This window comes from Oncorhynchus kisutch, linkage group LG21, assembly GCF_002021735.2.
Source record: "Oncorhynchus kisutch isolate 150728-3 linkage group LG21, Okis_V2, whole genome shotgun sequence".
Classification (NCBI taxonomy): Eukaryota; Metazoa; Chordata; class Actinopteri; order Salmoniformes; family Salmonidae; genus Oncorhynchus; species Oncorhynchus kisutch.
In genome coordinates, this window is record NC_034194.2 from 6,921,941 (window position 1) to 6,947,611 (window position 25,671).

Below are 25,671 nucleotides of genomic sequence, written 5' to 3' on the forward strand. Positions count from 1 at the left end.
ATTAAAGTTTACATGATTAGTTTAATCACGTAATAATAATTACAGAGAATTGATTTGACATAAGTCTAACACATTTAATGATAGTCACAGACACGTCTCTGCTATTTGTTTTCATTTTTGCTGTTTTCTGTGCCTAACAATGTTTGTGCTGCTACCATGTTGTGTTGTTGTCATGTTGTGTTGCTGCTATGTTGTGTTGTTGTCTAGGCCTCTCTTTATGTAGTCTTTTCTCTTTTGTCTTGATGTGCGTTTTGACCTACAATATTTATCCCCGTTCCCACAGGAGGCCTTTTGCCTCTTGCTAGGCCGTCATTGTCACAAAAAAAACACTTTCCAGATCAGAGGACTCCCTTACATTAAAGTATAGCAGCCATTTCTTAATTTGTTTGTTGATGAATGTAGCCTTTTGTTGTGCAGCTTATGGAAGAGGGAATGACCTTTAGGATGAAGATACCAAAAAATCACCTTGAAATAGTTTCTTGGTGCATGGAGGAGTGTCGGGGAGAAAATTAAAGGAGCCCTTGCTATCCAGGAGGCAAATGCCTGTTATCAGTCCTGAGATGGTTAGGTGGTGTGCAATGTGGTTGTGTGTTTGTCAGTAGACGGCCCCCAGCTGCGCCGACGATGCTGTAAACCACTGCCTCCTGATAAAGTCCTTTGAAGCATGTCATTGTAGATGCACACACGCACATGCACACGGTCAAAGTGTACCGCTTTATCACATTTGAGCAATCCACCTCTCACACTCTGCTCCCAGGCCAATTTTCACTCAGGTCACAGGGATGGAGATTCAGAGATGAGGGGCTTGTGGACTTGAGCGTACACTGGACCCTGGCTGCCTGCACAACTGTCTGGACCAGGATCCAGGACAGGTGAGGGTGAGAGAGAGAGAGAGTAGAAGGGGGACAGAGGTCAAAAGGACAGTGCAGCACCATAGTGCATGGGATATATTTTTGGGACTAGTTGAAGCACAAGGCTGGCTGTCAGTGTCTGCCTGTTTGGTGCAGAGGCCTCTGACCACAATAGGAAGCAGTAGGAACTCAAGGTTGTGGACTCATCCACCTCTTCTACTAACAGAGAGAAGACGGGAGGGAGGGATTGGGGGGAAATTCACTGCGTCATCTGAGACGCCAGAGGAAGCTGGACGCCAGTCCGGTGTAGAGATGGCAAATAAAGGACGGGCTCACCTGTCTTCCCCGGGGGTCCGGGTCAAGACAAGACAGGGCTGCGGGTCTCTCTCTCACACTCCTTGACATGAGTGACGTTTGACATTTCCAAATGGGAAATGTGATCCAGGTTAGGGCTAACATGGACAGCCTGTCATAGCTACGTGTCGTGTAGTCACTCTGTCAGGCTATCAAAGGCACAGAGACCAAGCACAGTCACTCAGATGGACTATTGGGATTGAAGTAAAGGCTCTATATAGAACTAAAGAGGGTTCAATGGCTCGCTTCATACTGAATATGTCAGTCAAAAAGATTCTACATGGAACCGCAAAGCACCCTTATGCTGATATAGGATAAATAATAATAGAAACTCTTTTGTTTTAAGCATTTTATTGCTATGTAAACTTAAAAATCCATACCTCAACTGAAAAGGTATTACTCTTAAATAACACAAAGTTCAGGCAAAATAAAATATTTGGCATTGTGAATTAATATTCAGCAAAGTGTAAGGGGGAAATACATTTTTAGCACAGAATTGCTGCCACACCTATTAGTAAGAGAGTTGTTGTAAAACGTACAGTATACTTTATCATGAAGTCTGACTGCTTCCTATTACCGTTGAAAATCGAACCCATAAATTATGTGAGAAAAGTAACACAATCTAGCCTAGACACGTAATACTGCATTTCTCCCTATTAACATTTAAATAGTTCCTAATGAGGGTTTCTACTGTAATTGATCACATATTAACTTTAATTAACCTTAATTAAAGACCAATGGAACACATTAGTGAATGGATATGCGGTGTATTGGCACCTCACTGTTTGCACTGGCACTTGTACCTGCGGGAGTGGGAAATAGGACACAGCTGCTAAAACACGAAATGGCAGCTTCTCGGGCAAGGCAAAGCACTGCAGTAACAGTACGACTTACAGAGAATCGCCAAAGAGACTCAAAAATGGACATGTGACATCATAATGATGTCATTTTCTAGTTGAGAATGTCTACAACCAGGTAAAGATGTCTTTCTCATGACGATATCACGTCATGGAAAATAAATCATATTCTTGTTGTTATCTTGGTAAGATTTGTTTTACATAACAAGACATTTACAAAACTTCCTATTACAACCAACAGGGGTTCAAACCGGTTCAGGGAACAGAACCGAAAACAAACAACATTGTCAGAGGAACGGAAACAGAACCAGGAACGAAATTGATTTCCAGTGTTCCGGAACAGAACCGCTATCTATAAATCTTGAAAAACATTTAATAATGTTATTTTTACTTCAAAAAATATTCCTAAAGTCTAGTATATAATTCTGTAATTTGGTGATGTTATAATGCTACTAATAGCCTAAACATATTCCAATTCACGTTATGATGTGAATGATGTGAGCGCTTCAAGCCAAGCTGTCTCCATGTCCACCCCTCTTCTCTTGCTCTCTCCCCACCCGTCACATCTCGCACCTGCATTTATCTGACCAGTCAAAAGTATTTGACCCTTTCCAGAGCTACACTATCAGCGCTAATTGGAGGAGTAAAATAATGAGCTGAATGTAAAAACAAAGTTGATTTCCCATGTTCCATTTATATATGAACTATAGAACCATTACTTTTATGTGTTCGATTCGGTTCAGAACTTTATTTTCATTTGGGATCGCTCTGCTCGGAACGATTGGAAGATAATTTTAGTTCCAATCTCTGACAACAAGTATGACATCAGAGGTGCCAATGACATAATTACATTATCGCAACCACTTTTGCCCCCCACTCATAAATGTCACACACTAAATCATGTGTCATACAATCCATATGTGATACATCACATAGGGTACCAGTCAAAAGCCTACAAATCTTTATTTGTACTATTTTCTACATTGTAGAATAATAGTGAAGACATCAAAACTATGAAAAAACACATATGGAATCATGTAGTAAACAAAAAAGTGATAAACGTCATATTTGAGATTCTTCAAAGTAGCCACCCTTTTCCTTGATGACAGCTTTGCACACACTTGGCATTCTCTCACCCAGCTTCATGAGTTAGTCTCCTGGAATGCATTTCAATTAACAGGTATGCCTTGTTAAAAGTTCATTTGTGGAATTTATTTCCTTTGTAATGCGTTTGAACCAATCAGTTGTGTTGTGACAAGGGAAGGGTGGTATACAGAAGATAGCCCTGTTTGGTAAAAGACCAATTCCATATTATGGCAAGAACAGCTCAAATAAGCAAAGAAAAATGACAGTTCATCATTGACTTTAAGACATGAATGTCAGTCAATTCTGAAAATTTCAAGAACTTTTAAAGTTTCTTCAAGTGCAGTCGCAAAAACCATCGAGCGCTATGATGAAACTGGCTCTCACGAGGACCGGGACAGGAACGGATGACCCAGAATTACCTCTGCTGCAGAGGATAATTTCATTAGAGTTACCAGCCTCAGAAATTGCAGCCCAAATAAATGCTTCACAGAGTACAAGTAACAGACACATCTCAACATCAACTGTTCAGAGGAGACTACATGAATCAGGCCTTCATGGTCGAATTGTTGCAAAGTAACCACTACTAAAAGACACCAATAAGGAGAGGAGACTTGCTTGGGCCAAGAAACATGAGCAATGGACATTAGACCGGTGGAAATCTGTCCTTTGGTCTGATGATTTGTGAGATGCAGAGTAGATTAATGGATGATCTCTACATGTGTGGTTCCCACCGTGAAGCATGGAGGACAAGGTGTGATGCTGTGGGGGTGCTTTGTTGGTGACACTGTCAGTGATCCCATTTGGTTTGCGCTTAGGGACTATCATTTGTTTTTCAACAGGACAATGACCCAGCACACCTCAAGGCTGTTTAAGGGCTATTTGACCAAGAAGGAGAGTGATGGAGTGCTGCATCAGATGACCTGGCCTCCACAATCACCCACCCTCAACCCAACTGAAAAGGTTTGGGATGAGTTGGATTGCAGAGTGAAGCGAAGCAGAAAACGTGCTCAGCATATGTGGGAACTCCTTTAAGATAGTTGGAAAAGCATTCCAGGTGACGCTGGTTGAGAGAAAGCCAAGAGTGTGCAAAGCTGTCATCAAGGCAAAGGGTGGCTACTTTGAAGAATCTCAAATATTAAGTATAATTTGATTTGTTTAACCCTTTTTTCTGACTACATGATTCCATATGTGTTATTTCATAGTTTTGATGTCTTCATTATTATTCTACAACGTATAAAATAGTACAAATAAAGAAAAACCCTTGAATGAGTAGGTGTATCCAAACTTTTGACTGGTACTGTATATGTAGTTTAAGATACCCAAAAATCTAAATTAGTGTATTTAATGCGAGCGCAGACCAAAAGATTTAACAACACAAAAATTCAAGTATTTCCCATAATGCAGTTGTTCTGTCTATGGACAACGTCTGGGTGTAGAACTATATTCTATGCATGCAAGAACTACTGCTGACAGCATCATAAGCAGTATGTGGAGTAAGTCATTGGTCATGTTCCAAATCACCTATATTGCAGTCTTGCTGCACGCAGCAACCATGCTTGCCATGTCAACGACTTCCCAGTCGGGCGTCAGATTTCTATAAACACCTATCCAGACGTTGTGAGAAATGGCAGACGACTGCAATGTAGTCAACAATGTAGTTGACCTGGTACCCGGCCACGTTGTGATATACTGCAAGGTGCATATTCAACAAGACAATATCCGAGAATCCATTTTGGCTCCCTGCGGTGAGGCTGCAAAGTCAACTCATTCACTAAGTAGCAGGGATGCTTGGCTCGCTAGTTGGAAATAAACATTCTAGACACTCTGTGGCTATACTGTGCTGCACTTGTCAATACAGACCCAAAATATAAGCTATAGTTAAACATTTAAGGGTCAACTGCAACCAACATTGAGCACGCTCTCGTTAAAGCCCTAAAATGCCCTAAAATGCCCTAAAATCACCCACACTGCCAATCTCAATTGCAACCACTATTGGCGGCCATTTTACCCCTCCCTAAAGCTGATGCGATGTTAACTTTCAGTCCTGGTTGCTGCAAAACATTTTCAAGACTATTTAGCCCTCTGGGTATTATCTTCGGTATAAATTAAACCTAATATTTGAGCAGATTAAGCACAGATTTAAATATCTGACAATCATTCCGTACAACTGCAATGAGGTAATTCCTCGTTTACCAGCGATAATCTACTGTGCCAATTTACACTATACATTTTATTAATGTGAAGCTTGTGTTGGTATACTTACTTTTCATTTCCAATATTTAATCCATTAATAACTTGTCTTAATACAGTATGGTAATTTCTTATCAAAAGGGGAAAATAAACTATTCCTGAACTAAAATCAACTTAATCAAAACAATCATGATTTTGTTAATTACAAACCTATATTTTTATTAAATTAAGAGTCTAATCAAGGTATGTCAAATTACAAATTATATTCTAATGTGGCCCAAACATAAACTTCTATAATGTACTGTATTATACTTTACTGTACTCGAGTAGAGTATATCTCAGTAGAGTGCAGAATAGTGTAGTTGCAGTTAAGTACTCTACTGTAATGTACTATACGTCCCTTTCTTACAATTCACTGGGTATATATTCTTACAATAAATATTGATTAATTCAACTGATCTGCTGGTTTATCCTGGTGGGTTTTTGGTTGCAAGCTAGTTTGTTTTAACTCGCAAGTGCATGTAATATCCCGTTAGTAGCGTTTTAAGAAATCAAGCGCTAACCTGCAGCTACACGTTCTACCTGTTGGTTGCAATTGACCCAATTGTTTTAAATAAATTAGGCTTTCCTCGCTCAACTGTACTTTGGGTTGTATTGACAGGAACATAAAGTGACTGTTAAAACAATGTAAACTAAAGCATCACATTGAAATAAGTTAAAAAATAAATAAAATACATTTAGCAATTTTCATAGCCAGCAAAAAAAAGCTTATTTTTTTCTCAACAAAGGGATAACCTGTTAATCTCATTCCATCTGCACACTGCGTCAGCATTCACTGCATTCATGGAACATTTGACAAAATAAATGTAAGAAACCTTGTTCTGTTTCCTTTACAGTACTTTGACTTGTAACTGTACAGTGAGCGGATATACTACAGCAATGTAAGGTACAATGAGAGAGAGAGAGAGAGAGAAAGAAAGAGATAAAGCGAGATCGAGAGAGACAGAGAAAGACTGGGTCGGGGCACATGAGAATGACCCATTGTCTGACACTAAGTGGAGCTCAGATCAAGAGTCCTGTTGGAACATTGGAGTGTTCTGGGCTGAGCAAGGGTGTCACTAATCTCACCCATATGCTCTGGCCTTTGTGGGGCCGCTGTGGGGTCCAAGGTCCACCAGTTCAGCCCTCTCAACTGGTTAGTGGAGGGGAGGAGGGATTGGCTGGGGGTTACAGCTCATGAGGGTGGGCCTGGGCGGTCAGTCAGAACTGACCCATCCGGGTGGTGAACAGACTGCGTGAGCGCGGCATGGCCGAGGAGACATGGCCGAAGCTGGATGAAGGCCACTTCATGATGAACTGGGAGGTCACTGGCAGCAGATACCTGCACAGACGGAGGGAAGGATGGAGGGAAGAGAGGAGGGGGAAGGTGGACAAGGGACATAATGAGAGGAGGTTTAGAGGCCCAAAGGGTCACAGCGAAGAGATCATGGCCGCATTAGCCCATTATCCCTGCATGCTGACGACACATTCACGAGATGAGGATACGTTTTTGTTTCAGCCTAGACTAAAATACAGTACCTTTCTAATGATGAGCTATGACTATGAGATCTGCAGCCATCAAATAGACACCTGGCAAAAATATATACAGTAGGTAGAGAAGGTGGGAATAACTCCAGTGTGAGGTGAGATGGCGTGAGAAAGTGAATCTAGAGCGCCTGGATCTGTTCTAATTAAATCAAATGTTATTCGTCACACGCACCGAAAACAACAGGTGTAGACTTTACCGTGAAATGCTTACTTACAGGCCCTTAACCAACAAGGCAGTTCAAGAAATAGAGTTAAGAAAATATTTACTAAATAAACGTAAGTATTATTATATATTTTTTTAATCATAAAGTAACACAAGACAATTACATAACATTAACGAGGATATATACAGGGGGTACCTGTACCGAGTCAATGTGGGGGATACAGGTCAGTCAAGGTGTAACGGCTTTCTTGTGGTGAAGGAGAGTCGGACCAAAATGCAGCGTGAAAAAACTATACATGAAGAAACTACAAAATAATGAAATGTGAAAACCGAAACAGCCCTATCTGGTGCAAACACAAAGACAGGAACAATCACCCACAAAACACTCAAAGAATATGGCTGCCTAAATATGGTTCCCAATCAGAGACAACGATAAACACCTGCCTCTGATTGAGAACCACTCCAGACAGCCATAGACTTTGCTAGATACCCCCACTAAGCCACACACCCAATACCTAACAAAACCCCAAGACAAAACACACCACAATAAACCCATGTCACACCCCGGCCTGACCAAATAAATAAAGACAAACACAATAATACTTAGACCAGGGCGTGACACAAGGTCATTTGTAAAGTGACTATGCATAGATAATACTGTGAATAGCAGCAGTGTAAAAACAAAAAGGGGGGGGGGGTGTCAATGTAAATAGTCTGGGTGGCCTGGGGTTAGAAGCTATTTAGGAGATTCTTAGACCTAGACTTGGCATTTCGGTACCCATTGTCGTACGGTAGCAGAGGGAACAGTCTACAACTAGGTGGCTGTCTTTGACAATTTTTAGGGCCTTCCTCTGACACCACCTGGTGTAGAGGTACTGGATGGCAGGAAGCTTGGCCCCGGTGATGTACTACCCCCTGTAGTGCTTAGCGGTTGGAGGCCGAGCAGTTGCCATACCAGGCAGTGATGCAACCACTCAGGATGCTCTCGATGGTGTAGCTGTAAAACCTTTTGAGGATCTGAGGACCCATGCCAAATCTTTTCTGTCTCCTGAGGCGGAATAGGGTTTGTCGTGCCCTCTTCATGACTGTCTTTGTGTGCTTGGACCATGTTAGTTTGTTGGTGATGTGAACGCCAAGGAACTTGAAGCTCTCAACCTGCTCCACTACAGCCCCGTCGATGAGAATGTGGGCGTGCTCGGTCCTCCTTTTCCTGTAGTCCACAATCATCTACTTTGACTTGATCACATTAAGGGAGAGGTTGTTGTCCTGGCACCACATGGCCAGGTCTCTGACCTCCTCCAAATAGGCTTTTACAGCTCATTGAGTGCGCCTTAGTGTCAGCATCAGTTTGTGGTGGTAAATAGACGGCTACGAATAATATAGATGAGAACTCTCTTGGTAGATAGTGTGGTCTACAATTTATCATGAAATTGTTGCATGTTGCATTAATATTTTTGTTCAGTGTAATAATAAATACACAATGAATTACAATAACTTAGCTATATACACAGGGTATCAATACTGAGTCAATGTGCAGGAGTACAAGGTAATTGAGGTAGATATGTACAGTACATATAACTAGGAATTAAGTAACTAGGCAACAGGATATATAATAAACAGTAGAAGCTGCATATGTGATGAGTAAAAAATAAAACTTGTCTAAAAAGGACCAATGCAGATAGTTTAATAGTTAACTAATAGCTACCCGGACTAACTATTTAGCAGTCTTATGGCTTGGGGGAAAGAAGCTGTTCAGGGTCCTGTTGGTTCTTGACTTGGTTGAGAAATCCGACTGGTACCGCTTGCAGTGCGGAAGCAGGGAGAACAGTCTATGACTTGGGTGGCTGGAATCTTTGAAAAAATTATGGGCCTTCCTCTGACGCCACCTGGTATAAAAGTCCTGGATGATGGGTAGTTTGGCCCCAGTGATGTACTGGGCCGTACACACTACCATCTGTAGTCCCTTGTGGTAGGATGCAAGCAGATGCCGTACCAAGCGGTGAAGCAGCCAGTCAAGATGCTCCCAATATTGCAGCTGTAGAACTTTTTGAGGATATGATGGCTCGTGCCAAATCCTTTAAGCCTCCTGAGGGGGAAGAAGCATTGTCGTGCCCTCTTCATGACTGTGTTGGTGTGTGTGGACCATGATAGATCCTTAGTGATGTGGACACTGAGGAACTTGAAGCTCTTGACCAGCTCCACTACAGCTCCGTCGATGTGAATGGGGGATGTGCTCGGCCCTCCGTTTCCTGTAGTCCACAATAAGCTCCTTTGTCTTGCTGACGTTGAGGGAGAGGTTGTTGCCATGGCACCACACTGCCAGATCTCTGATCTCTACCTTATAGGCCGTCTCACTGTCATCAGTGATCAGGCCTACCACCGTTGTGTCGTCAGCAAACTTAATGATAGTGTTGGAGTCGTGGGTGAAAAGAGAGTACAGCAGGGGAATAAGCACGCACTCCCGAGGGATCCCCATGTTGTGGGTCAGCATGGCGGATGTTTTGTTGCTTATCATCAGCAACAGGGGACAGCCAGTCAGGAAATCTAGGATCCAGTTGCAGAGGGAGGTGTTCAGTCCTAGGGCCCTTAGCTTAGTGATGAGCTTGGTGTTGGCACTATGGTGTTGAACGCTGAGCTGTAGTCAATGAACAGCATTCTCACATAGGTGTTTCTCTTGTCCAGGTGGGAGTAGGCAGTGTAGAGTGCAATAGAGATTGTGTCATCTATGGATCTGTTGGGGTTGTATGAGAATTGGAGTGTGTCCAGGGTGTCAGGGATGATGGTGTCGATGTGAGACATGACCAGCCTTTCAAAGCTTTTCATGGCTACAGAGTGCAACGAGGCGATAGTCATTTCGTCAGGTTACCTTGGGGTTCTTGGGCACAAGGACTATGGTGGTCTGCTTGGAACATGTAGGTATTACAAACAGGGTCAAGGTGAGGTTGAAAATGTCAGTCGGACCCTTGCCAACTGGTCAGCGCATGCTCTGAGTACGGGTCCTGGTAATCTGGTAATTTATGAATTTGAGAGTGGTTACATTTCTCCAGCCCCATGCCTAAGCTAATTACCAAAAAAGTGGCATTTTTCACCACTTTAGTGTTTGAATTGCAGATTTCCTCTTTAAATACGAGTACAGCTCAAACAGAAACAACTAGCTGTAACACTTTGCTTAATAACTTATAAGCATGTATGCACCTGTATAATGTCTTATAACAAGGCGTATAATATGTTATTTAACTATATGTATCAACATTTCAACAAATGGCAAGGGACATCAATGAAGTAACTCAGAGAGAACGAAAATGGCATTTGAGTAAAAAGCTTGATCGAATTTTACAGATTTGAATGGCTAACTAATAAAACAGTTTGTCAACTGAACCATATGGATTATGGTGTGAATTAATGTTCTTCTGTTTGCTGGCAGATAACAGTGTTCACTCTGACATACTTTCCCTGTAAAATATCTCCTGGACAAATTAGTCGAGCTGCTTCTCCTTCTTTTTAAAGTCGACCAAAAAAAGACTTGCTGCGTCGAGGGCATCTGCCGCAACAGAGCCAGACCCAGGAGAGTTGGACAGGATTCAAATTAACTTCATTTAGTTCAAGTAGAATGTCCTTGAAAACCACTCAAGTGGGCCGTGCGGGTACTTTCGATTGCGGTTGTTAAACTACCCACCCACAGTACTACTTGGCCTGTTCTGGAGCTCAACCATTCAATGGAGCAAGGCCGGAAGAGAAGGAGAGTGAGGGAGTGCGGATTACTTAGCCAAAACCCTCTCGAATTGCTGCACTGCTTCGCTACATCCTCGCAACTTCAGGGGCACTGCTTACAATGGTTTCGGATGGGACATTGACTTTAAAACTTACAGTTTAAGATGGTGTTGCAGGATTTTCTGTCACCTTTCGGGTTCATCCCTTTCCTCGTTTCTGATTATGTCGGTCTGAGTCCAAAATGGCACCCTATTCCCTAATCTGTTTAAAAGTAGCACACTACATAGGGAATAGGGATCCATTTCTGGAAGAAGCTTTGATTTCTCCTGAAGGCTTTCCTCTGTATCTGATATCTGTTCTGTTTGAGTTTGATTACAAACTCGTTAGACCGTGTTCAGTCTGAAATTTGGTGTGTGTTACACTTCCTGGAAGGCATAACCATATTTCTTCCACGGAACACTTGTTGGCCAATGTATGGAAATTCCACTGCAAGAATTGAAATTCAAACATGAACTATGCGGTGATGCTTGTGGGTGGTGGTTAGTGATTGTGTGTACTATTTTCCCTTTCTATTTCTCATGAATTCACACAGAGAACATTCTGTCCACACTAGGTAGGCCAAACGCGTGATATGGTCCCGACACTTTCCGAGCCCTGATCACTCTGCGGGGGTGCAGTTAATTGGACCCTCTGTAACACGTCTTCCAGGTCTTGGGCTTTTGATCATGGATGAGCTGCTTGCAGTAACCTGCCAGTTGAAAGTCCAGGTGAAGCCACTGCTGTGGAGCCCTGCTTCAATTCAAATCGTCAGTGTGAAGAGAACGAGCTCCAAACTCACCGCTATATTATGTGGAGTACCTCCAACTGGCCCTGCACTGTTCAAGGTCTCTGTTAGCGACACAACTGCCAAGTGGAATAACAGAGTCTTGACTAAGTGAAAGAAGTGAACATGATCAAAAGCCGTACGGAAAAGGTCATCTTTGACCGATTCCACAGACAAAACCCAATTAACCTGATTGTTATTCATTAAAAAAAAGGGAAAAATGAAATAAGGTCCAAAACCTTAACAGTACTGAATAGAATAATTCACATTGTACTTTTCAGCTGGATTCGAGCAACTATGTTGGATGTGTAACCAAGCCAGCTCAGTAAATATTGGTCTGTTCAGTTTGGTTCAATTCACTAGTGTGAAAAGCCATCTAGGCTCACAATAATACTGCTGTGTGACTATGTTCATATGTTCTGCCCACACAGAAAGAGAAGGTCTGTTCTCAGACCTATTGTAAGTGATCACTGACACGTATTCTGTACTCCTACCATGAGAAGTGCTTAAGTTAGAGTCTCTCATCACTGAGACCCACTCCAGTGTGTGTGTGCTGCAGAATATATGTCTGTGTAAAATGCGTATGTGAGAGTGTGTGTGTTCGGTATGCGCGTGTGTGTTGCATATGTGTGCATTTACGAGCATGTTAGTGTGTGTGTGTCAGGTAAGCAGGCAGCATAAGGATGCAGGTCAGGGGGTCCAGACACAACGGCAGTGAGTAGGGTATGAGTCACAGGCTAGCAGAAGGAGGTGACAGGTGCAAGATGGTGCTCTTCTCATAGGCAGACATAATGTCACCCCATCGAGACAAAGCATGTGGCTAATGACAAAATAACTGTAACCAGCCCCATGGTGGCCATGGGGCAATCACAAGTGTCTGATGGAATCAAAGGAAGGATGGCCATCGTTGTGAAACTGTGCTAAGCACGCAGTGCAATGGAAGTGACGAGAAGAGGTTAGGTTATTGGCCGGCCAGGGCTCACAGTCTCTTGCGATTGCATGTTGACAGGCTGCTTCCCAACAGTCTCAATTTGTTTACTTCCCTTGCCTCCTTTCCTACATAACCTCTAATCTGTCCTTTCACCAGTCAGCTTTCTTGACCTTTAGACTAGGTCTGACGAAAAAAGGAGACAAGGTGAGGAATCTATCTGAGACTATTGGGACACAGCTACAGTAAGTCACAGTTAGCAGGAAGGTGTTCAGTGGGGAATTGGGGTAGGGCTCAATTCCATTTTTATTTCAGTCAAATTCAGATGGTGAATTGAAAGTCCAAGGGTCCAAGATGTTTGGATTCTTGAATTTTTAATTTCGATTCCTGTCCAGAGTCGACTGAATTTAAATGGAATACACTTGGAAAGTGTAAACACAACTGGAGACACCTCATTACCATGTTTTTGAAAGCATTACGGTAGCTAGTGAAAGAGTGTAGGAGCAGTTGCTAACTAACTGTAAATAACTTTAGCTAGCGAACTAACTAACTAGGCTAACTGTGGGGTGAAACTATTCACATATTCAGTTAGTTAGCTACCACACTTCTCTTTTCTCACAAACGTAATGCTGCATTTAGCTAGCTACCTGAGGGGTGAAATAATTCACTTATTCACAGTTAGCTACAGCAATGCTCTTCGCTAGCAAACATAACGCTGCCTTTGGCTAGCTATCTAATTAACATGGCAAACTGTGGGAAGAAACAATGAACTTATTCACAGATAGTCAGCTACCACACTGCTCTTTGCTAGAAAACATAAAGCTGCCTCCAAAACTAGCAAGCGGTCTCTACTAATATTTGGATGTTTGCAACGTGTGGTCTTTCCAAGCAAATTGAGATTAACCCTGGTCAGGACTCAGTCAGACTGTAGGTAGCAAAGGGGTGAGGCCAGAGTGAGGGGAGGAATAGAGGTCACTGAATCGAGCATAGACCTGCGTCAATGGGCGAGATGGCAGAGGAAGAAGAGGCAGTGGAAGAAGAGCCATGGGCGGAGGCGGCTGGTCCTGCAGCCAATGGTGAGCTTCCATGGTGAGCACACACACAAACATATACCCACACCCACACACACACACACACACACAGGACGTTGAGAGATAGACCAATGTATTATTTGAATGGACAGAGGGAAGGATACCGCTCAATGGCTAAGCAGGTAAATAGTATTAATTCAGGCAGGTTGCTTAATTCTCTTTCATATGCATGACTTTCCCCATAGGAGTGCTAAACGTAGGCCACTGGCTGGTCGGTGCCGAACCACATATTCCCCTGGAGGCAGTGGTTCAATACCTGTTCCGCCACTCACTTTTCTATGCTGTATCCCTCTCATCTATCTCCCCATCTCATATTCTAAAATAATACCTGTCAATAGAAACCTCAAAATACCCAAAAAATTATTGTTTAGTCCGACACACACACACCACCCCACTCCTACCCCTGCCTCTTGCCATTGAAAGGCGTCAAGTTCCTCAAAGATAAGGCATGAAGTTCTTTAAAGGAGATTCTTCAACACAGTCGACTATTATGCTCTGGTCCAAAATAGTTCACTATATAGGGAAAAAGGTATCATTTGGAACGCAGACAAAGTCGGTGTATCCAGACTACGGATGTGACAAATGGAAACATTTTCTTAATGTTTAAACTGCTGGTGTTCTGTTAAAACTGTAAGAAAGAAATCATACAATTCCATGTGAATTCACAACATAGATGGTCTACATCATGCGTCCCACAAAGAAAGAGAGATATTTTTATAATTTCTGCTGATTTTGCTTTTCATGACAGTGGCGTTTGTAGCTTGCTGTTGTTGTCGTCCAATCACAAGTCAAAAAACTGGCACGAGGCCACAGTCATAGAGCTAGAGCCTCCGTATTGCAAGTTATTAGGAGAAATCTAAACGAATCAATGGAAGATGGAAATAAAAGGACAGAACTAAAAATTTAATGAGAAGGACAGGCGTAAAAACAGGTAGGCTGCTACTTAGTAATCTGAATGGAGTTGTTATTTACTGTAGGAAGGGGAGAAAGCACACAGTTAATTAACAAAGTAGCTAAAGTTACTTTGTTTTAAACTAATGTAGGCATTTGTTACATTTTTACTTTCCCCTTCATGATGATGATGGGGACCTAATCCAGACTATCCAAAATCCCCCCGACCCCCACCCTTTTTAATGACTAAATTAGAAAGTGCAAAGTGATAGCCTGTTAAATATACGCTGGTTATGAATCATCTAAAGCGTTCTGGGGGAAGGAGCAGGCGTAAGGTCATTTGTGGCGCGCCTCATCTGGCTCATAATTGAATTAAACTGGCCTCAGGGGGCTTGCTAACCTGCACGCTAATCCCAAGGTCATTACTTCCTGTTAACATTGTAGCCCTGTGTGTTCTTAGCTTGTGTTCCAAATAGCACCACATTCCCTATATAGTGCACTACTTTTGACCAGGGCCCATAGGCTATGGTCAAAAATAGTGCAATATATATAGTACCAGTCAAAAGTTTGGACACATCTACTCATTTTTCTTTATTTTTACAATTTTCTACATTGTAGAATAATAGTGAAGACATCAAAACTATGCAATAACACATATGGAATCATGTAGTAACCAGAAAAGTATATTTTATATTTGAGATTCTTCAAAGTAGCCACCCTTTGCCTTGATGACAGCTTTGCACACACTTGGCATTCGCTCAACCAGTTTCATGAGGAAGTCATCTGGAATGCATTTTAATTAACAGGTGTGCCTTGATAAAAGTTAATTTGTGGAATTTATTTCCTTCTTAATGTGTTTTAGCCAATTAGTTGTGTTGTGACAAGGTAGGGGTGGTATAGAGAAAATAAGCCCTATTTGGTAAAAGACTAATTCCATATTATGGCAAGAACAGCTCAAATAAGCTCAGAGAAACGACAGTCCATCATTACTTTAAGACATGAAGGTCAGTCAATGCAGAACATTTCAAGAACTTTTAAAGTTTCTTCAAGTGCAGTCGCAAAAACCATCAAGCGCTATGATGAAACTGGCTCTCATGAGGACCGCCACAGGAAAGGAAGAACTAGAGTTACCTCTACTGCAGTTCATTAGAGTTAACTGCACCTCAGATTGCAGCCCAAATAAATGCTTCACAGAGTTCAAGTAACAGGCACATCCCAACATCAACTTTTCAGAGGAGATTGAGTGAATCAGGCCTTCGTGGTTGAATTCGTGGTTGAATTCGTGGTTGAATTCGTGGTTGAATTGCTTCAAAGAAACCACTACTAAAGGAAACCAATAGGAAACCAATAAGAAGAAGAGACTTGTTTGGGCCAAGAAACACGAGCAATGGACATTAGATCGGTGGAAATCTCTCCTTGGTCTGATGAGTCCAAATTTTAGATTTCTGGTTCTAAACGCTGTGTCTTTGTGAGATGCAGAGTAGGTGAACGGATAATATCCGCATGTGTGGTTCTCACTGTGAAGCATAGAGGAGGAGGTGTCATGCTGTGGGGGTGCTTTGCTGGTGACACTGTCAGTGATTGATTTAGAATTCAAGGCACACTTAACCAGCATGGCTACCACAGCATTCTGCAGCGATATGCCATCCCATCTGGTTTGCGCTGAGTGGGACTATCATTTGTTTTTCAACAGGAAAATAATCCAACACACCTCCAGGCTGCTTAAGCGCTATTTGACCAAAAAGTAGAGTGATGGAGTGCTGCATCAGATGACCTGGCCTCCACAATCACCCAACATCAACCCAATTGAGATGGTTTGGAATGAGTTGGACTTCAGAGTGAAGGAAAAGCAGCCTGCTCAGCATATGTGGGTACTCTTTCAAGACTGTTGGAAAAACATTCCATGTGAAGCTGGTTGAGAGAATGCCAAGCTGTCATCAAGGCAAAGGGTGGCTACTTTGAAGAATCTATTTTGATTTGTTTGACACTTTTTTGGTTACTACATGATTCCATATGTGTTATTTCGAAGTTTTGATATCTTCACTATCATTGTACAATGTAGAAAATAGAAAAAATAAAGAACAATTTGTAGGTGTGTCTGAACTTTTGACTGGTATTGTAGGTGATAGAGTGCCATTTGGGACGCATCTTAAAAGTGTACACGTTCAAAACCAATCCCCCACCAAGTCTTATGAGGATCGACATTAAAAATAGAAGAGTTGTAGAAGGGGTGTAGAGGCTGGGGTCAGTTGTTGGTCAGGTGAGATTCCTGTGAAGAATCGTAGTTAGAGCGGAATGGGGAGTTGTCGGGGTACAAAGGTTCGGAAATAACACTGTGAGCTGCCGGCATCAAAAGTTTCAAATGAAAACCATACTTTTTTTAGGGATTTGGAAGGGTAGACGTGTTGGGCGAGTAATATTACGTGAGTAATATTAAAGCTTGGCAGGGGGGCAACAGAGTTAGGTCGGGAAGTGGGGGGTACCACCTAGCCCAGGTATTGTTAGGAGAAACACTGAAAGAGGAAATATTAACACCTACCACTTGGTTCAGGTGCTAGATAGAGAAAGAAAATGAATGAAAAAAATATATATATATTGGTGGGGTGCACAACACATAACATTCTGATCCCTACTAGAATTTTCATCAGGTCTGAGATTCGAAACATTGTAATACCAATGGGAATCATAACGTTGTCCAAGTCTTGTGTGTTGTCTCACTAACAACTCCATATTGGGAGTTGGAGTAAAAAAACAAACACTTTTTTTCAGAAATCCTGTTTGGAGGCTTCCCAGAATCAGGAGGGAATTAGCATAGAGACCTCCAACCAGGAATTCTGTAAAACCTGGGAACTGAGAAAGTTTCTACCCCCAACCAGGATTTCGGGAAAAACCCAGGAACATCAGGAAAGTTTCTACCTCCAACCAAGATTTTTTGAAAAGTGTACAGAATTTTACAACTCAAGTTGGAAGCATATCAGTTGCAAAAATGATTTGTTTCATCAGTAGAAAACAAAGGAGGAATGGACGTTGATTGGATGTTGATCCTCACCTAGTGTCGTCCCATTCGGGGCTGAGGCCGGTGAGCGAGCCCCGGGACTCGGAGACAAATTTGTAGACAACGAGGAGGCAGTCCCTGCACAGCTGCACAAGCCTCTGGCAACACTGGAGCTCCTGCTGCGACACCACCTCGCTGCTCTTACTGAAGATGGTCTCCCACGACGATCTGCGCCACAGAACACACACACACACACAAAGACATAATAGGGGATAAAACAAATGCTGTACATTTAACCTCTTTTATCACACTGGTCGTTCCCCCCGACTGTGAGGCGCTCAGAACAGTGAGAGAACTGAGGGGTCGGGGCGTTTTAATGTCTCTCCTCTTCCCTCTCAATTCTTTGGGTTTTTGAACGGTTTAGAGACCGTTTTTTTCTTCTTTCTCTTTCAAAGCCCTGTTAAATTCCGACCGCAATAGTCGCGGCGGCGTTTGATTGTCGAAGTTGCTCAGATGAAATATCAAACGAGGGGTTTCGTGGAGCTCAAGTGTACGTTTACACCGCCTGGTCTTAGCGAGTAGCGAGGTGGGCTCCAACACTGCATGACGCCGGGCCCCCCTGCAGCGTTTATCCTGTGGCTACGGCGGCCCACATCCTCCGGAGCGCGCTCCCTAATTAGACGCAAGCAGCATGTGGTGCCTGAGCCGCATCTGCTGGCTAATCCGCCCGGAGACTCGGACTCTCATCAAGTGAAATAAAGCCACTCACTGACTCGAACAAGGCTACAGTACGGCACACTCGGTCATTGACAATCAATTACCAGCTGTGGCAGTTGCCGGGGCAGCTATACAAAAACCCACGTAGCCCCCCACGACGAGCGCTGTTAACTGCTTACAAAAAGAATGTGGAGAGGGAGGAAAAGGTTGAACCTTTATCAGCAACGAGATGAGAAGCTGGCTGCACCACAGCTGGCTCTTGAAGATGATATAATATAATGTATGTGTGTGTGTGTGTCTGTAGATATGTGAATAGGAGTGTGTGTGTTTCTATAAGGATGCAGAGTGAGATGAGTCACTATGTAGAAAGCCACTTACAGTCGGCACAAAAATGGCACACAAAAAAAGTCGGGAGAGACATCAAAGGACCTTTCTACAAACAGAAGTGAGTGAGGAAAGAAGAGTATGGGACCTACTTTAGCCCTCCTTCCTTCCTTCCTTCCTTTCTGACACATAAAAAGCCCCGATGATAAGAAAACAAGATCTGTGGCCACATTATGCAGACTGAGAAATGTGTCTCGACTCTGATAGACACGTGTTGCTTTCATCCCTGTAGCTCTTTGCAGGATGAGAGGGACTGTCTGTCTACTCTGTCTGTCTGTCCGGATGTTTGCCTGTCTGTCTGCCTGCCTGCCTGCCTGCCTGCCTGCCTGCCTGCCTGTCTGTCTGTCTGTCTGTCTGTCTGTCATCTCCACAGCAGTGCATGGCTGGGCCTGTCAATACGTGCACCAGCTGTCAATCAAACATGCATTGGGCAGAATGTGGAGCCTAATAAATGCTGTTATCATCATGCTGTAGCATGGATTTCAGTTGTTACATACTTGATTGCCACATACTTTCTGGACATTTTTTACTGAAATATGCACTTATCAAGGCAGAAAAAGACACGCACAATCCATACCCTCTTTGCACTTGGAGTGATCTGAGATAATTGGAAAGGTATAAGAAGAATGGTGAAAATTCCACTTAGTCTATCAGAGGGCAAGGTGGAGCTATTACCATATTGTTAATACTCTCATATCTTTGCAGGTGCATAGGGGATAGTGGATGGAGGTCGATATGGGATTGAGCACTACAGTACCAAGTATTGAAGAGAAATCAGGTATTGAGAGAGAGAGTGACAGACAGAGACAGAAAAGGAAAGAGAGAGAGATTGATTCAGAGAGACAACAGAGAGAGAATGAGACTTACCCAGTGTTGGAGAACAAGTTCCACAGGCCCTGTCCGTGGCTCCAGAGCAGTCGGTTAAAGACGCGGTTGAAAAGGCGATACAAATGTAAACTGTCCACGTCGGGCTCCCTCCAAAGCCGCTGCAGCACCGAGCGTACGTTGGTACGGACGATGTCCAGAACCTTCATGGGACATTAAAGAAACAGACGAAAAAAAGGGAAAGTGATAGGAAGAGGACAACGTTAGTACGTACGATGTCAAGAAACTTCATCAAACATGAAAAAAAATGCACGAGATAGGAGGGAGGGAAAAAGAAAATCTAAATCAATCAAGGTTTCAGCAGACGCCAGAGGGACAGCATGAAAGACCACCGCAACACAATCATTAATTAAGAGTGTGCTTGCAAAGCAACACACTACTGTCATTCGTCATACTTCTTCTTCTTATTATTATTCCCACCGCTACTCCTCCTACAGCTTTTATGTGAAACATACCATTTAACTTTATAATGTGCAGAGAGGACTAACTTGAGTTGCTGACATATGATTTTTATAGTCATCATACTTTAAAAAATATAATCACTTAAAAATGCTCATTTTAACATGGAGCTCTTGGGTGACCAAAATATGACATTTTTGAAACATTGCTATTGATAAACCTTTTACGATACAGAACACTCCAAATTACAAACCCTGCAAAAATCATTCTGATAACTATTATACCTCCTTTTACAATATTAAATTAACTCCCATTAGTTAACATGGTGGTTCAAAACTAAACTTAATTGCCCTGCGACTCAAGAACCAGTTTTATATGAACAAGTAACTCCTTTAATAAGCTGAAGTACGCAAATATTGTCAAATAACACTTGTAAATTCAATACCTGATGTATCCTATAGTCCTATAATGCTTTTTTACTGATAAAATAAGCCGTTTATAGGGCTGCCAACTTTTGAAGAAAGCTTGGAGTGAGATTTGCTGTGAATTTCAGTGGCACAACTCTTAGATGGTGGAAAATTGCACCGTTTTAAAGCTAATTTCCTGCAATTCTATGTATTTTGACATGGCTTAGGCCTATGACCAGGGTGAATTGTATTGTAATAAAAACCACAGGTCAGGTGTATTCAGGATGTTTTGAACATTAAATGAACACTCATAATTCGACGACATTCTTACTTTGAGCTTTCGGGGTGGATGAAATATAAAATATGCTATAAAAAAAAAAAGAAGGATTATTATTAATTTTTTTACAAAATCCTGCTTGCTCTCCAGGAGGGTTGGCCACCCCTGATCTATGTCTCCCAAGTGCCCCGTGTCAAAAATCACCCAACCTTCAAGAAAAATCTAAAGAATATAAAATTCAGGTGGTTTATGCCTACTAGTTGAAGATCATTGCCATAGTCTTACTCTACATAGACAAATATGAAGCATTTCTGAGTTGGGACCCACCATACAATCTCTGCCTAGCATGTGCACAATACTAAAATGTTAAAAATTATATTTGATTCCTGGAGTATTTAATATCCAATGCTTATTTTCTATTCAAAACTGTCCATGAATGGCTGCAAAAATACATAGCCTCATATAATTAATTTTCAAAGACACAACTACGCACATCAGATTTCAAATATGTGATTACACTACAGTGTTCTCACTGACAAGAGCAGTAATTTTGTGTTTTAGCCCAATGTAAAGAATGAGAATTGTTCCACTGATCAGACTAAATAAAGTACAGTGCCTTGCAAAAGTATTGCCGTTTTTCCTATTTTGTTGTATTACAACCTATAATTTAAATGGATTTTTATTTGGATTTCATGTAACGGACCTACACAAAATAGTCCAAATTGGTGAAATTAGTGAAAATTACACACAAAAAAAGGAAAAGTAGTGAATGCATATGTATTCCCTCCCTTCGCTATGAAGCCCCTAATTAAGATCTGTAAATAGAAAACATCTCATGAAGACAAGATTACGTAAATGTGCCCCTACAACCTAACCAAATTATTTTTTAAATCAAACTTACACTTTTGGGTTCACAATCTATTTGACAAAATGATCAGGTCACCATACCAAACTTCCCTGCTAAAACATACTGTCTTCTGCCTTTTCGTTGTCACAGTCTAAATGACAATCACCAAACGAGGGGACTAATGCAAGTGTGGAATAAATTCAGTACATGCTGTCAAAAGGCTGCATTCTGCAATAGGGACGGGAGTAACAGCAACATTGTACATAAAACAGTGCCACTGTGCTACTCCTTTTACAGTTTTATAAACTCAGCAGAGAATGTTCTCTCTCTCCATTCATCTCCAATCTAATCTTGAGGAGCATTTGTTTAAAACATGCATCTAATCTCCTTGATACCTTACATAAATAGACCAATAATACTGTATGCTTCAATGTGCTACAGTTCACAGCGCTGTGGCAAGACTGGACAAAGGTTCCGCTCATGATGTTAAATTACAGGTGCAGATGATCCAATTTCAAAACAAATTGGAGCACAGTTGAAAGTTAACGGAAAAAAATAAAAGCAGTACTTTTCAATGCGTGAGATAAGAAGTGCATTGGCCGTGAGACACGCATTCGACTCTCTTCTCACGCTCTCACGGCCAAAAATGTAGCTAGCTAGCTAGTTAGCTCACTAGCAAGTTTCTTATGTCTCTAGTTAGCTAGCTAGCTCTGTCTTTTAAGAAATCTACTGACCACTACTGAACCGCAAAACTACTGACCACAACAACACAACTACTCACCATAACTACTGAGCACAACCACACAACTACTGCGAACACAACTACGGACCACAACCCCACAACTACTGACCGCAACCACATAACTGCTGACCACATTATACAATTTCACTTAAAACCCTTTCTCATCTGTAAATGCCTGTATTATTACTGTAGGACTACTTAGGGTCACTGGCAATTGCGGATCATATTCAACGTAAAAAGTCCAATCAAAAATATTGATTTAACAAGGGGTATGGGAATATGTTCACTGTGTAGATAATGTGTAGATACTCATCTCAGAAAACCAATAGTCAAACTGTATCCGATAAACAGTTAGAGTTGTTTTCCCCTGTAGAATTGTCCACATTATGGGATCAACAGAGTTGTTTTCCCCTGTAGAATTGCCAACATTGTGGGATCAATGGAGTTGTTAACCACTGTATAATTGCCAACATTGTGGGATCAACAGAGTTGTCTCCCCTGTAGAATTGCCAACATTGTGGGATCAACGGAGTTGTTACCCACTGTAGAATTGCAAACATTGTGGGATCAACAGAGTTGTCTCCCCTGTAGAATTGTCAACATTCTGGGATCAACAGAGTTGTTTTCCCCTGTAGAATTGTCAACATTGTGGTATCAACATTGAGAGTTGTTTCCCCTGTAGAATTGCCAACATTGTGGGATCATCAGACTTGTTTTCCCCTGGAGAATTGTCCACATTGTGGGATACACAGAGTTGATTTCCTTGTAGAATTGCCAACATTGTGGGATCAACGGAGTTGTTACCCACTGTATAATTGCCAACATTGTGGGATCAACAGAGTTGTCTCCCCTGTAGAATTGCCAACATTGTGGGATCAACGGAGTTGTTACCCACTGTAGAATTGTCAACATTGTGGGATCAACAGAGTTGTTTTCCCCTGTAGAATTGTCAACATTGTGGTATCAACATTGAGAGTTGTTTCCCCTGTAGAATTGCCAACATTGTGGGATCAACAGTTAGAGTTGTTTCCCACTGTATAATTGCCAACATTGTGGGATCAACAGAGTTGTTTCCCCTGTAGAATTGTCAACATTGTGGTATCAACATTGAGAGTTGTTTCCCCTGTAGAATTGCCAACATTGTGGGATCAACAGTTAGAGTTGTTTCCCACTGTAGAATTGCCAACATTGTGGGATCAACAGACTTGTTTTCCCCTGTAGAAGTGTCCACATTGTGGGATACACAGAGTTGTTTTCCTTGTAGAATTGCCAACATTGTGGGATCAACAGTTAGAGTTGTTTCCCACTGTATAATTGCCAACATTGTGGGATCAACAGAGTTGTTTCCCCTGTAGAATTGTCAACATTGTGGTATCAACATTGAGAGTTGTTTCCCCTGTAGAATTGCCAACATTGTGGGATCAACAGTTAGAGTTGTTTCCCACTGTAGAATTGCCAACATTGTGGGATCAACAGACTTGTTTTCCCCTGTAGAAGTGTCCACATTGTGGGATACACAGAGTTGTTTTCCTTGTAGAATTGTCAACATAGTGGGATCAACAGAGTTGTTTTCCCCTATAGAATTGCCAACATTGTGGGATCAACAGAGTTGTTTTCCCCTGTAGAATTGTCAACATTGCGGGATCAACAGAGTTGTTTCCCCTGTAGAATTGCCAACATTGTGGGATCAATGGAGTTGTTACCCACTGTATAATTGCCAACATTGTGGGATCAACAGAGTTGTCTCCCCTGTAGAATTGCCAACATTGTGGGATCAACGGAGTTGTTACCCACTGTAGAATTGCCAACATTGTGGGATCAACAGAGTTGTCTCCCCTGTAGAATTGTCAACATTCTGGGATCAACAGAGTTGTTTTCCCCTGTAGAATTGTCAACATTGTGGTATCAACATTGAGAGTTGTTTCCCCTGTAGAATTGCCAACATTGTGGGATCAACAGTTAGAGTTGTTTCCCACTGTATAATTGCCAACATTGTGGGATCAACAGAGTTGTTTCCCCTGTAGAATTGCCAACATTGTGGGATCAATGGAGTTGTTAACCACTGTATAATTGCCAACATTGTGGGATCAACAGAGTTGTCTCCCCTGTAGAATTGCCAACATTGTGGGATCAACGGAGTTGTTACCCACTGTAGAATTGCAAACATTGTGGGATCAACAGAGTTGTCTCCCCTGTAGAATTGTCAACATTCTGGGATCAACAGAGTTGTTTTCCCCTGTAGAATTGTCAACATTGTGGTATCAACATTGAGAGTTGTTTCCCCTGTAGAATTGCCAACATTGTGGGATCATCAGACTTGTTTTCCCCTGGAGAATTGTCCACATTGTGGGATACACAGAGTTGATTTCCTTGTAGAATTGCCAACATTGTGGGATCAACGGAGTTGTTACCCACTGTATAATTGCCAACATTGTGGGATCAACAGAGTTGTCTCCCCTGTAGAATTGCCAACATTGTGGGATCAACGGAGTTGTTACCCACTGTAGAATTGTCAACATTGTGGGATCAACAGAGTTGTTTTCCCCTGTAGAATTGTCAACATTGTGGTATCAACATTGAGAGTTGTTTCCCCTGTAGAATTGCCAACATTGTGGGATCAACAGTTAGAGTTGTTTCCCACTGTATAATTGCCAACATTGTGGGATCAACAGAGTTGTTTCCCCTGTAGAATTGTCAACATTGTGGTATCAACATTGAGAGTTGTTTCCCCTGTAGAATTGCCAACATTGTGGGATCAACAGTTAGAGTTGTTTCCCACTGTAGAATTGCCAACATTGTGGGATCAACAGACTTGTTTTCCCCTGTAGAAGTGTCCACATTGTGGGATACACAGAGTTGTTTTCCTTGTAGAATTGTCAACATAGTGGGATCAACAGAGTTGTTTTCCCCTATAGAATTGCCAACATTGTGGGATCAACAGAGTTGTTTTCCCCTGTAGAATTGTCAACATTGCGGGATCAACAGAGTTGTTTCCCCTGTAGAATTGCCAACATTGTGGGATCAATGGAGTTGTTACCCACTGTATAATTGCCAACATTGTGGGATCAACAGAGTTGTCTCCCCTGTAGAATTGCCAACATTGTGGGATCAACGGAGTTGTTACCCACTGTAGAATTGCCAACATTGTGGGATCAACAGAGTTGTCTCCCCTGTAGAATTGTGAACATTCTGGGATCAACAGAGTTGTTTTCCCCTGTAGAATTGTCAACATTGTGGTATCAACATTGAGAGTTGTTTCCCCTGTAGAATTGCCAACATTGTGGGATCAACAGTTAGAGTTGTTTCCCACTGTATAATTGCCAACATTGTGGGATCAACAGAGTTGTTTCCCCTGTAGAATTGTCAACATTGTGGTATCAACATTGAGAGTTGTTTCCCCTGTAGAATTGCCAACATTGTGGGATCAACAGTTAGAGTTGTTTCCCACTGTAGAATTGCCAACATTGTGGGATCAACAGACTTGTT

General features: G+C 42.0%; 1 protein-coding gene across 2 annotated transcripts in view; it reads right to left on the bottom strand.

The window, feature by feature from the left end:
* Positions 1-1,740: 1,740 nt before the first annotated feature.
* The window catches only part of ttll7 (tubulin tyrosine ligase-like family, member 7), a 182,376-nt gene continuing 158,445 nt past the window's right edge, over positions 1,741-25,671 (bottom strand). The window contains exons 19-21 of one of the 2 annotated variants that reach the window (XM_020455543.2): positions 19,496-19,656; positions 17,582-17,755; positions 1,741-6,719 (exon numbers count right to left, since the gene is read on the bottom strand). In XM_020455543.2, coding sequence (XP_020311132.1) covers positions 6,599-6,719; positions 17,582-17,755; positions 19,496-19,656 — 456 coding nt within the window. In that variant the 3' untranslated portion in view covers positions 1,741-6,598. Of the gene's footprint in view, positions 6,720-17,577; positions 17,756-19,495; positions 19,657-25,671 lie in introns of those variants that run through there. The other variant, XM_031800718.1, reaches the window with a different exon arrangement.